This window comes from Daphnia pulex, chromosome 1 (genome assembly GCF_021134715.1).
Source record: "Daphnia pulex isolate KAP4 chromosome 1, ASM2113471v1".
NCBI lineage: Eukaryota > Metazoa > Arthropoda > Branchiopoda > Diplostraca > Daphniidae > Daphnia > Daphnia pulex.
The window spans coordinates 2,604,914-2,617,875 of NC_060017.1; the positions used below are offsets into that span (position 1 = coordinate 2,604,914).

At 45.3% G+C, this 12,962-nt stretch overlaps 1 protein-coding gene across 2 annotated transcripts in view; it reads right to left on the bottom strand.

The window, feature by feature from the left end:
• Window positions 1–9: 9 nt before the first annotated feature.
• Window positions 10–12,962, bottom strand: part of LOC124199416 (cGMP-inhibited 3',5'-cyclic phosphodiesterase A-like) — a 43,975-nt gene continuing 31,022 nt past the window's right edge. For both annotated transcript variants that reach the window (XM_046595262.1, XM_046595331.1), the window contains exons 5-14: window positions 9,384–9,864; window positions 7,469–8,096; window positions 6,661–6,834; window positions 4,606–4,717; window positions 4,380–4,499; window positions 3,133–3,323; window positions 2,147–2,512; window positions 1,653–2,072; window positions 1,403–1,588; window positions 10–1,321 (exon numbers count right to left, since the gene is read on the bottom strand). In XM_046595262.1, the coding sequence (XP_046451218.1) occupies window positions 1,298–1,321; window positions 1,403–1,588; window positions 1,653–2,072; window positions 2,147–2,512; window positions 3,133–3,323; window positions 4,380–4,499; window positions 4,606–4,717; window positions 6,661–6,834; window positions 7,469–8,096; window positions 9,384–9,864 (2,702 nt within the window). In that variant the 3' untranslated portion in view covers window positions 10–1,297. The remainder of the gene's footprint in view (window positions 1,322–1,402; window positions 1,589–1,652; window positions 2,073–2,146; window positions 2,513–3,132; window positions 3,324–4,379; window positions 4,500–4,605; window positions 4,718–6,660; window positions 6,835–7,468; window positions 8,097–9,383; window positions 9,865–12,962) is intronic.

A 12,962-nucleotide genomic window follows, 5' to 3' on the forward strand; every position in this document is an offset into this window, starting at 1 on the left:
AAGCTGCAACACGGGTAAACGGCAAATGTATTTGGTATATCATTCAAATTTATACATAAAATATGGTCAGTCGTCGGCCCTATCATTGTGCAGCTGCTCTTACATCTCGTCTCTGTAATGTGGATATGGAATTGTTTGTACGGTTTGCTAGGTCGACACTAACGGTTGTATAAATTCACACATATTGTAATGAAAAATTATTTAGAGAATAATAGCATGCAACATGTGGGACGAACGGAGAGGGATTCTGGAGACCACGGAACGGCGGCAAAATATATAGCACGAGGGGAAAAGGACAAACCCTCAAATATTTACAAGTACGTCACTTTTTCGTTATGATATACACAAGAATGAATTTTTTAAAATATCATTTAGAATATGTGTGAAAGAAACCGAAATGATGTCAAGATGACGCGAATTCGTCAACAGACAAATCATTCCTGATTGCATACAATCACCGGCACGGCCCAAATTCAAACTCGTCATAAATAACTCTTTTACTGATCAATCATCTTTGATGAACCATGTCGATTGCCCATCCCGTAAGCGTCAAAGTCATTCTGTACAAATTGTAAATGCTAGCTTTAAATTTGTAAAGAGAAGGCTTCTACAAAAATTACCTACAAAGCCCGTCAAATAATGCTATTGGAATGAAAGCAATCGGTTAAAAGGGTACTGAATGAACAATAGAGTTTACTTAGCAGAACCCAGAACTCCGAAAAAATGCACTCACTGAGGCCGTATAATGATGTGATATGATCTATTGGGCCAATCTATTGAAAGAGCGGATATAACTCTCGTCGCTGTAGTTTCGGCCATTTTGTCTTTCCGCCATTTGATCATGAAGTATTGACGGAAGTGTACAAAAGTAATTGACTTCCTTTTTCTCAGTCCGTGCACGACGACTGATGACAGCAGTACGAAGATAATGAAATCGTGTCAGGGAGGGAAAAAGAAACTTGCAGAATTGGCCAGTTACGAATTTTGGAACCTGCGCAAAAACTTGACGACCATTCCCACTCTCATCTGCAATGCTGCAGTGAGGCAAGCAAACGGCGTTAACCACCAAGCGATACGCTCCATTACATTACCGGTCGGCCACTCAATAAGCGTAAAAGGGTCATTGTCGGTGCGAGTTATCACAGGTAAGGGGAACCAAACAGAACATACACGCAGACAAGTAGGGATGGTGGTCTAGCGATGTGTCAAATAAAAGACACGCCATTGGGTCATGATGAATGAAACACACCGTATCAAGCCAAAGAGAAGGGATGGCACACACACAGGTCGACGGTATTTAAAGTTTCGAGTCTTCCTTCTCCTATAAAAAGGAAAATGATATAGAGGCTGTTATTGTAACATTTAAATACTGTAATTAACAAACTAAAAAACACAAACTTACAAAGCTAAAACTGCGTTCAAATGATTTTGGACTATTTTCCTCCGCGATGGGTTCCATTCGGTCTTCGCTGAGGCTTATTGGACTGGAATCTCCTGAACTATTATTGTCACCGAAATCTTCGCCGGATCGCCCTCCGCCGGAACACGATACACCCGTGGCATCAGCAGATGGCCGGAGTTCACTCTCCTACAAAGAGAGAGTTGGTTGATAAAATAAAAAAGACAAAACCAACATTGAAAAGAAAAATCACCTTTATCTGGGTCACCCAGTATTGATGATTCTCTTGCAGATGTTGCGTTTGTAAACAGAGAATCTTTCTTCCCGTTGGGGACCGTTTTCGATGAACGGGCGTGTCAGAATCACTACCGGAACCCGCCGATGGCCCGATATCTCTGTCCAGTTCCGTCAAACACGAACTGTCCCCAGAACTGGCTCTCCTATCATCATGGCACCCACTTTCGTCGCTGTAAAAAGAGCTCGGAAGGCTTTCGTCATCGTCGTCTTGGACACCATCGTCCCATTCTCCGGGCAAAAGGCCGGCTTCTCCGTAAGCGTTGCACAATGGAGCCACCAAATGGTTAATAAAAGACTCTTGTAATTTGGCCAACTGTGGATTGTTGCGGTCCATGTAAGGTGAAATGGGCATGCCCAGAGCGGCTTCTTCGTCTCCCTAAAAATATTCATTGACAGTCGCATGAATTATCGAGTTTAAACTTGGAACATTTTTAATGTTTGATAATTTACCTGCTCATAAAATTCTTCGGCGATGCGGTGGGTCCACTGGACGTGAATGTTGTGTATCTTGCACGGGCCGTTGATATCGGCTAATTTGATACACATTTGCATGGCTAAAAGCCGATCCGTCTCATTGGTCCAATCGATGCCAGGTGCGTCGGTGTCGTTCATCTTTGCGTTGAACTCGGCCAGGATTTCAAAGTGGCGTTTCAGGTCCGTGGCCAAAATAGCTTCGATAATTAGGTAGCGAAAACGTTTGAATTCGGCTCGTTCCAAGTGAACAAGGAAATTGAAACGAGGATCGGAAAGAAATAACGACCAAGCGGCTGCTGCGTGATGATTCTCCAGAACCGAACGGTCATTGTACAAGATGGCCTAGAGTTTTAAAAAAAGATTGAGATCATTATCCTTCTGTCTCCGAAAATAATGCGACGAGTTCATGAATGTCGTAATGTTTCTTGAACTCTTTTCTGTTGGAGCCAATCCAGTCAAACGGATCCTCATTGAACGCAGACGGGCAGACCATATGTCACTTTAATGAATTCCGAACTTTTACCTTGTCATGCATTATGACGACATGAATAAAACAAGAACAAAAAAAAAGAAGGATTCTAACAAAAGAACATTGTGTTAAGCTTCCCTCCTTTTCCGTTTCAGATCGATAATTCCTCCTCCCAGCTCTCCGAACAATGACAGAAATAATGAGCAACTTTCGTCTATATCTATCGAGTCAAGTGCTGTCGGAAATTGGGTTCCTCAACAGCAAGACTTGATGAAACAGAAAAACCTTTTGTCGATAAATAACATTTTTTGTCCATTGTCCCAAAACTAAAATTAGATCAATTTTCCTATAGTTGGACAATGTTGTCTTCCTGCAATGAGGCCTATTTAAAGACAAGATACGAATCTTCCACTGACTAAAACTTGGATCAAAGAAATGTCTTTGTCTATTATGACCTTATCTTTTCTTATTGATGAGGGAAGATTTGATTTACCTGAGGTGCAAGAGTAGTGACGAGGAAAGCATTGGTCCTGCCCGGATGATCATAGTCGTGCATGGTGGCCGCCGTGTAGAGAGCCATCAGCTCCAAGGCCGGGAAATTAGCGCCCATGATTCCGTAAGAGTCTTCGAAATTGAACGAGGCTCGCTGCACTAACGCTGGACTTGGGCTGGCTGAATCCACACCTGAATTTTTGTCCACAATAAAATAGCACGCACAATCAGAATTGAGACTTTTCCAGTAAAACGTGAGACGAATCACTTTATTCTCCGCTAAATACACCGGCGGACGAATTGTTTGCAGTCGACTGATCTAATAGGACCCCTCCGAGTCGTCAGGTTGAATGATTGCATCATCTCATCGGTTTCGAGATTTCGCCTCACACTTGGGTTACGGAGGTCTTCCATATCCTCGAGAGGTTTTACAGGCCTTTTTTCCTCATCGCTGCGCATTGTTGTTCTCTAACTCGAGGATTTGCGTACAATCCAACCCAATCTGAAAAAACCGGCAAGTTGCGATCCGATTTCTCTGTGTGTTGCCCTCCAACTGCGCTGCGCTGTAGCTTCATGTGTTGTGTTATACTCTGGAAGAATCGGGCAATCACCCACCGCTTTAATATCAATCCCCGCAACTCTTTAAAAAGTAAAGCACCGAGCTGGAGGCCGTAAAAGGCGTAATATTTATTGACTACGGCATTTCGAGAAGTGGGCACTATACGCTTCCTGAACAAGTTAATAAAAATGTTAGCCTCTTCTGCTTCGATAGCGTCGTTGGTATTATTCTTTTTCATTCCAACGGTTGGCAGATGCAATGAGTGGTCCATATCACTCACCCGTAAAGCGGGAGCCATTAGTGAAGGCGAATCAAAGCTGGCCAAGCCATGGGTACCACCGACCGGATCATGTTCAGAAAACCTCGACATGACAACTCGTTACTTGCTGTTGCCGATGGAAAAGATCCCTAGCTAGCTAGCATCCAGAAATCGTTCAACCAAAAAACTGTACAGTATTCCATTACATCGCTCTTCAAAGACTTCGCAGCGTGTATTATTGATCTATCCCCCTCCCCCCTTTTTTTTATTTTATTTTCCCTTTCTCCAGCAGCCTAAGGGCCCCCCAATTCTTACGTACGAGATCAAGACGGGCGGAGAGAAGAGGAAGAAAAGAAGAGTGATCGAAGTCTGGATGAAAAAAAGACCGAGAGAGATTGAAGAATGCGGTAATGGTGGAGGGAGAACTCACCATGCATTTTAGTCGAGCTGGGATCGGAATCCAGCGAGTGAACGGTAAATCCCGGAATAGGTTGTGATGTCAGATAGAAGACGGCGTGAAGCACGTCCGAGGCGTGCGTTCGGTTATGATCTATCAGATGGAAACGGACGGCGATTAATTCAATTTGACGGATGAATGCTTCCAGTGTGTATATCAAATAAAGGAAAAAACACAACCACGAAATGTCAAAACTTACATGGTTTCTCTCGGTATCCAAGTTCAAGGGCGTGGAAAAAGTGGAAGAATTCCCGGACGGGAATCTTGAAGGTATCAAACAGTCCTACTTCGGCAAAGACTCGGTAGCACGTCTGGAAATCAAATCAAGGAAATACAGATCAAATCCATTTTAATCGTAGCAAAGAGTCTTCATATGGGCTAATCCATTAATAGGCTTATTTTCTGATTCAATTTCATTGATAAAGAATAGTGCACAAAAAATGTATACGTCATTGAAGAACGTACCAAAGAAAGAAAACAAAACAAACAAATAACATCTCAAAAGATGACAGAACGGGAAGTCATCCATTTCCTATTCATCCTTAGCCCGGGTGCCTTCCAGTTCCTGATTTGTGTTGATGATATTTTCCGTTAATATATATACAAACGCTATCGCATATGCTAGGCTGCGATATATATATACCAGCCGTCGTCGTTTAGTTTAGTTTCCGGCCATGTGCTATTTCCTTTGATGCAGTAATGCCCTTCCGGTACCACTCGCTCATCGCCTTCATCTTCTTCTTTTTTTTTCATCTTCTTCGTTTTATTTTTTTTCGCCACTTTGAATATGCGTAACTTTTAGACATTACCAGCGATTCGATTTGGAAGTTGGAACGGGGCCCGTGTTGTTACATGTTTTCCCCCCTTTGGGAGAGCTCTGTTACTCTATTCCTTACATCCGCCGTCTTTTATTTTTTCGCTGGCAGAATGGACAAGGGTGATAGAAAAAGAAAGAGAACCAGGCGCCGGAGGGAACACAGCACAGCACACTAGCGTCGCCATATTGATCATTGCGGATCTCTCGAGGGCGTCGAAGAATAGGGAAACTATCTCTGGTGCTGCTGCCACTGCGTCGTTGCTTATTCCCGCCAGCGTCGAGGAGACAGCACAGCCAGTAGAACATTTCAAGGAAGCGGATGGAAGAAAATGAAATAGACTACATCATTCCAGTGGAGTGTTTGCTCTGGAGGGCCAAAAGACGAGATCGTAAATCTTGTATTCGTTTTTCTCTCGGGTTGTGCTGCCTCCCTGTAGGCTACTTGCGAAATAAGCAGTTGTACAGTACGTTGTACGACGAGTTCATCTTCCTTGTCAGACGCCATCAATGATGAAGGGAAAATACTTTGCTAGGTGAAACGGTGCGTGACCGACCTCCGTTAAAAGACTCGCTTCGGTCTCCCCGTCGACGATTTACAGTCAAGTGCGTGACGATTTTCTTCCAAGCGACGTGCTCTTTATTCATCTGAGACTTGGTCCCACTCAGTCCTCTCTTATTATCTATTCACAGAGACAAAGAATTTAACGGGGCGTCGCTCAAAGATTAGCGGCATTCGGCGCTATTAAGGACCTTTTGTCGCCGTCGTCACAATCAACCACCCACGCCCTTCATCCCATCTTATATATGTATTTTTGTTTTCTTTATTTGAAATTTTCCGACACATCTTTTTTTTTTATTCTGTTATCGTGCGGTTGGTCCTCCTTCGGGTGCACGTGCTGGTCGTTGGGGAACAGACGCGGCCGTATTTATACGCCTTATCAGGCGTCCCGCCAAGAATGCGTCGGCCTTGCAAAATCTCCTCCTTAACGGACTATTCTTGGAGGAAGAAGCGAGGATTGTTTTGGCACGCCGTTTGAGTCATTCAAGGCCGATCCCGTCAGCCCGTGACGTCAGAACTTCCCTCTAGCCCCATCCGATGGAAATGAGCTGTTACCCGACTTTATGGCCAAGCAGTATATGGATCGAGTCCCTCTTTGTTGCTTTGCTTGTGTTTAGTTTTAGTTTTAGTTTTTCGCCCGGCTATTCATGAGACGTGCGGGCGATACAGTTGAAGTATTAGACTCTTATCGCCATCAGCCGTATCCTCGGTAACCTCCCCGTCGTATCTCGCCGAAAGTGATTCGATTCACCACTTTGATCGCTCGAGTGAACCCAGAGTAAAGTTGGCGATCAAATGATGTGACAACTTGAGATGACATTCGTAGCGCTGTCTGAACAATTGCGAAAATGAATAAACAAGCAAAGGGGTGGTCTTACCGCCGAGAGAATTGTGTCAGTGTAGCGATCCAGAAGATCGAAGATGGGATAGTCCCATTCTTTGAGGTCGCTCAATAGTTGGTCGGATTCCAATTGGTCCAGATCGAAACGAGATCCATCTTCCAGCGAAATTAGTCTGCAATTCTCGTTTTCTTCAAGCGCCGTGAACGATTCCTAATTCCGCCAGATCCAGTGATTGCACAGAGGTGGTGGGGAGCGACCGAATTCAAAAGAAACAAGGAAACAAAAGGTTAGCACTCGCCAACGAATGGATTCACTTCCTTTTTGTTTAAAGACTCCTGATTTCAAAAGTGTCAAACAATTGTAGAACTCTCTAATCAATGTCGCCATGGCAACGCTCCTACTACTATTTCGCAATATCAAAGACATAATTCTATCACACTCCACGTTCGCAACTCGGCCCCATCAAACACAACCCCAATATAACAACCCCCACAAGTCGGCCGCCCTCTATTTCACCTCGATCCCTCGTTATCGCTCCACCAACCGAGGCGGCTGTTTCCAATCACGATCTATTTCCCAGGCCGGATTCGACATTCACTTTTATAACGACGTGATGCGATCCAACACAAACCCACAACACGTGGAGCGGAACAAACCACATAAAAGTTTTGACTGAAGTGCACTACCCATTCCCGTAAATAATGCTTGCTGAGATATCAAGATAAATGCAATAAGACCCTAAGCCTACAGCTGTGAAATCACGCTAAAGTTTTTCAAACCCAATCTTTCTCTCTCTCTTTTTTTAAACCTCGGTGTTTATTTTTATAGTGCAGTTTGTTATTACCCGGTGGTCGATGTAATCTTCGTCGTCCGCTTCGATGCCAGAAGAAGGAATTGCGTGAGGGCAATCAGGGTCTTCGATTTCGGTGCGGATGACCACTGGAGGCTGCTGCTGTTGCGATTCCGCTTCTTCCAGTGCGCTGCACGTTCGGCTGCTGGGCATTTCTTCGCAATGATCACTCGAGTTCGGTGAATCGGAACTCTCGTAATCGGAAGTGCGCGGTTTAATACTGCCATGTCCAGATGCAGAACCGCTGAGATGGCCGGAGCGCCGACCCGGACGGATTTGCTGTTGTCGAGTTGTTGTTTCTCCGCTGTCGGCCGCATCTCCGCTTTCCAGTTCATCATCTCCGGCTTCACCGTCGCCATCGTTCTCGTCATCCTCGTAGCTGCATATCTGCCGGTTGGCGCTTCCAGTCCGGCTGCTGGCCAAAGTTCGCGACGTGACGTATTCGGTGATCCGCAACACGTTCGAGCTACCAGATTCGGGGGCTTCGCAATCCGATCCAGCACCGGTGGATCGCTGATCTTCGATTACGGCGATCGGTTGCTGGGCTGATCCTCTGCGGCTTCCTCCACCTCCCCCAACACTTCCACCTCCGCCAGCACCGCTTCCGGCTCCCGAACTCCGCCTAAAAGCGTAATTAAGACAAAGTTAGAAATGGTTGCGACTTGGGAACGGTCGCACTATCAAGTTTGTCATTCGTTCGACATCCGACGAAAACTCTCCCATTCTCTTCCATTTCCCTCCCGCCATCCGTCATACACTTCTCGCTCCCTCTCCTCTCTGTCCGTCCGTCTGTGAGTTTATCTCCAACTGACCCAAAACTTTATCGTCCACATAAATGTACCGCGCGTCCGCCCAACCAAGGACCAGCGACTCCCAACTAGAAGCGCGAGCACAGCGACGACCGAGGAGATATAGTACATGAGCTTCAAATCATCCACCGTGGGAAGGAATTGGTTGACAAGGTGAAGCCGCCGTGTCGGGAAACCGTATTCTCCGAATGCGGCACAGATACAGGCAAAGGGAGAGAGACTGACAAACAGAATTCTTCAATGTTTTCAAGGGAGGGATCAATTATAGTCCCCCAGGCTTGATAGAAACACTGATGAAAGAAGCTCGTCAAAAAACCAGTTTTCTTCATATCTCAACTTTTACATTTGTACAATTTTTCCGCTACGTTTTACGTTTTCTGCGCTCATTCGGAATGAGGCACAAGCGTTTCTTTAGAATGTGTTTTTTTAATGAACTTTTTCGCCTTCTTTATGCCACAAACTTGAAATATCAAAGGACTCTAACCAAATCATTTCACTCCCACTCGGGAAAATTCAATCTTTGAGGGTTTCCCCAGTAACCGGAAAGAACTAACATCCCCTCGAGTTGAACATTGAGCCCTTAATTTCAAGATGTGCAACTACAGAACGCCGTGACGTGTTTGGCCCTTCATATCCTTTTTACTAGACAAAAGAAAAGCGAAAGCCTCAAAGTGGAAAAAGAGAACCCCCCTCTCTCGTCCAGACTGTTCGATCAAACTCTTTTCGCGCTGTTTGACAATGGAAGCATTTTGTCAACATTGGAGCATTAAGGATCCTGTTGCCTCTGGATGACGTGACGTGTGTCTGAGTATGTTCTAGTTCTTTTCTTCTTTTTGTGACCCATTACGGATTAGATGTTACCTCCCACCCATTTGATTCCGTCGGTGCAAAGAAGCGTTATTAACAGCTCTCAGATGATCGTCTCAACTAGGATCTTTCATCTCTGCTGAACGTCTATCGACCGTAATCGTTAGAAGTGAAGCGCCCAGGAAATGAGGAGCGAACGAAATGATTGACGAGGGCCAACCGATCGAATAAGAAGATGTCACTGAACGAGAAGATGACTGATTGAATTTTCGGGTCGTCGGTCGTGATCGTACCTAGTGCTGAGTCCGGATCCTCGACGACTGTCGACCGCCGATCCGGGCAACGAGTAACTAAATGCTTCATTTTCAGAATCGTCCCGATCCCGTAAATGTTGCTGCTGCTGCTGCTGTTGAAGCGCCTCTGAATCGTTGGGAACGAGTCCGGGACAATTGGACGCATTGTCGGGAAGGAGGAGGCCGGTGGAGGATGAGTACTCGTTAGGCGTCGGCGTCGTCGACGACAGCGGATGGAGACTGCAGACCGTCTTCCGCTCGCGCATCAGTCGCTTGCCGTTCGGATGTTGATTGTAGAGCGAAGTCGTCGAGTGGCTCCGACTCTTGTTGCTACCCGACGGCGTCGAGGCCGAATTATTGTTGTTGATGTTGTTGAGGCTGTTGGGATTCATTGGCTCATTGGCACTGAAAGCCACCAGGCCCGGAAGCGAGAGCTGGCTTTGGTTCGGACTTGATGATGACGTCGTCGCCGAGGTCCCGTCTAGAAAAAGAAAAATATACAAAATAAAATATATAACAACACACGACGTAATGACGTAACAATCGACACTGCAATCACATTTCGAGTCTCATTCGTTTAGTATCGATTTCCCGCTAAGAAAATCGATCGGCAGAATCGTGAGAGAAACAACCCAGGCGTCGGTCGGTCGGTCGGTGGTCGACCCAAAGTTTCACCCGGTCGATCGGTCCGCCGACGACGCCCTGGGATTTTTATCAAGACCCAATTCGCGGGGCGTCCCCTCACCTCCTTTTGCCACGTTAGACATGGCGAAGGAAAACGGATGGACCGACAGACAAGATTAGAAAAATATAGCCGAGGAATCGATCAACACAGCAGTGACGCATGTGTAACAAAGCAGCAGAAGGTTTGGCGTAAATGGGATTCATCTCTTTTGTTTTTCCGCTTATTTTGGGTAATGGAGTTGCGTGTTCAGAAATAAGATTCGCTCCTTCTTCCCTGTCGTATTACGTGTACACTCGCTAACTTGAAGGGTTATACCTCTCCACACTAGCTACCTATCCCATTTCTCCCAAGGTTGTATATTTCTTCTCACCCGTTCTCTAATCAGATAATAGACAAGGAGACGGGAGCGTCTAGAGAAAGACGAATCGGCACGCGAACGACAGCGGCAGGGGGGGATAGACTCTGACGCGGTGAGACACTGTAAACAATGCGTCGCATCACTCACTCTCCAATTCTGTCAGGGACCGACCCTATATGAGTTCCAAGAGTTGGAAGAAGAAGAAGAAGATGATGAAGAGAAGAGCAAACAAGAGAGAAAGGGAGCGCGCGTGAGAAGAGCGTGTTACGTGCGACGGTGGCCCACAATTTGACGGGCGGAGAAAGACGGGCCGAACAATTCGTCTGCGAAGAAAAAAGAAACTCTGAACTGGCGAAACGAGAACACACCACACAGTAGGAATTGAGGATTAAGTTCGGAATGTTAATTTCATTTCGGCGATGGTGCATTTATAATAGGGTTCTAGGAACTTGTTCGAATCTTAAATGACGTCACACTCGCCCAATCCCGACGAAAAAAGTACTGAGCACACAGCCAGCGGGAAAAAAAGGGAAAAAGAGAAAATGACAAATAAAAGTAAACTCGGATCCTCTCTCTCATCTGGCTTAAAGATTTACAACGAGCAAGAGTGGAAAGGATTTTAAGTAGCAGTAATGTAGGGGGGTTGGAATGATGAAAAGACTACTGTCGGAATTCACAAGGATCAACGGAATTGTGAAGGGAGCCGGAAGGGAGATGGTGGTGCAAGAGAGAGAGAAAAGAAGATGAACCGACATCAAAGCAAAAGAAAATTACAACTTGTGTATACATGCTACAGAGCTCCAACGTTTTTGATTAGACGAAAACTTGGAAAGGGGTGACCGATGATCACCAAGCAACATGCCGATTCCTGGGAAATCTCTTCAAGCTAATTGAAAACCAACCAAGCATGCGCTGGCGTCATCAAGAACGAATCAAAATCTTTCGTTGGAAAAAAAAAGAAAATATGTAAGACTTTTGAAGTTGTCGAGTTGTTTGTTATTATTTGAACGGTTCTACTTCTTCGTATTATACAATTTCCCCCCACATCTGACTGAGTGATTGGATTACAAAAAAAAGGAAAAAAATGAAGCAAAAAACAGAAAGAAAAAGAAATGAAACACAAACGTACGTAAAGTTAGTTGCGGGATTGGAAGAGATTAGAAAACGACGGGGATTTGAATTAACTCCAGAAATAATCATTTCCCAGCACTTCCCTGTAATTATGCAGATTTGTCTTTGATTCGCTAGAACGTTAGCGATCGACCGAAGCGTGAAGGTTAAATAATAACTCGGCCGTTCAAAATGACGAAACATCATTACGTCAGTTGGATAACAACGATTCGGATAAGGTCATGCATAAAAGAACAAAGAAATCCTAGAGTCAAAGAAAAATATATTCTTCCTTTTCTGTGTGTGTGTGTGGTGTGATATCAATATTTCATGTTGTGGACGAAGAGTCGTGCTAGTCCCGGTGAAAGAAAACAGAGGCACGTCGACTGTGTGGAATTAGTATTCGCACACGCCTATTGTAATCAGCCATACAGGCCCTGGCAAACATGACGAACCGTGAGCAAAGAAAAGTGGATGAATGCGTCTAGATTTTCATAGTATCTTTCACTTTCTTCTTTCTCCTTCCTTTTATCTCGCCCTCCGCCTCTTCCTAGTTTTCATTTTCCACGATCGATCCGACACTCGAATCGTCTTCTCCCCCCCCCCCCCTAACACAGCAATGGCACAGCAGCAGCAGCACAGACTACTATATACGTGGCAAAGTTTAATCATTGGGTTGCCTTTTTGCTCCAGCACACGAAACTGATCCGAAAAGGGCGTCGGGAATTCGGCGGGCTGTTGTCGCAACACCACGCACAACACCACAGTCGAAATAAGAAGGTCCGGGAGAATCCTTGTCGATTGTCAAATGAGATTTCGCTCGTCTTGTTTGCCAGAGAAGAAAATCCCTCCCGAAATGGTAACGAGATTGCTTAAGGCTTTAGACTTTAACACTTTTACAATTGTTGGTTAGAGTCGAAAAGAGAGAAAAGCAATGGTCGGTTGTGTAAACTTGCGTTTAATGTCACGAGTTGTACCGCCCGGTCGATAATAGTCCATTCGGCCCATACACAGCACCCATCGCCGCGCTGTTGCCCGCCTTAGTCAACCAAATGACGACGGCCCAAGGACGACTGGCCGGTCGTAGAAAAGAAAAGACAAAAATGACAGAGGAAGAAGAAAATGGGAGATCGGATTTCGTTAATATCCTCCGTCGCTGCCGAGCCGCTTCCTCATATACTCGTATGACCATCTCTGATTTAATCATTAGATATTTTTGTTACTACCCAGCGCAGCTTTTCGGAGAGGGGGGAATACCCGAAATGTTACTCATTAACTTGGGCCATGGGACTAAATGTGATTATTTCTCTCTCGATTCGATAACAACCGCGCAAGATCTGATTTTGCCGGTAAATCTGTTGAGGCGATAAGGCAACACCTTTTCCGACACGTCTACTATAAAGGTCTTTGAGGACAGTTCAAGCAC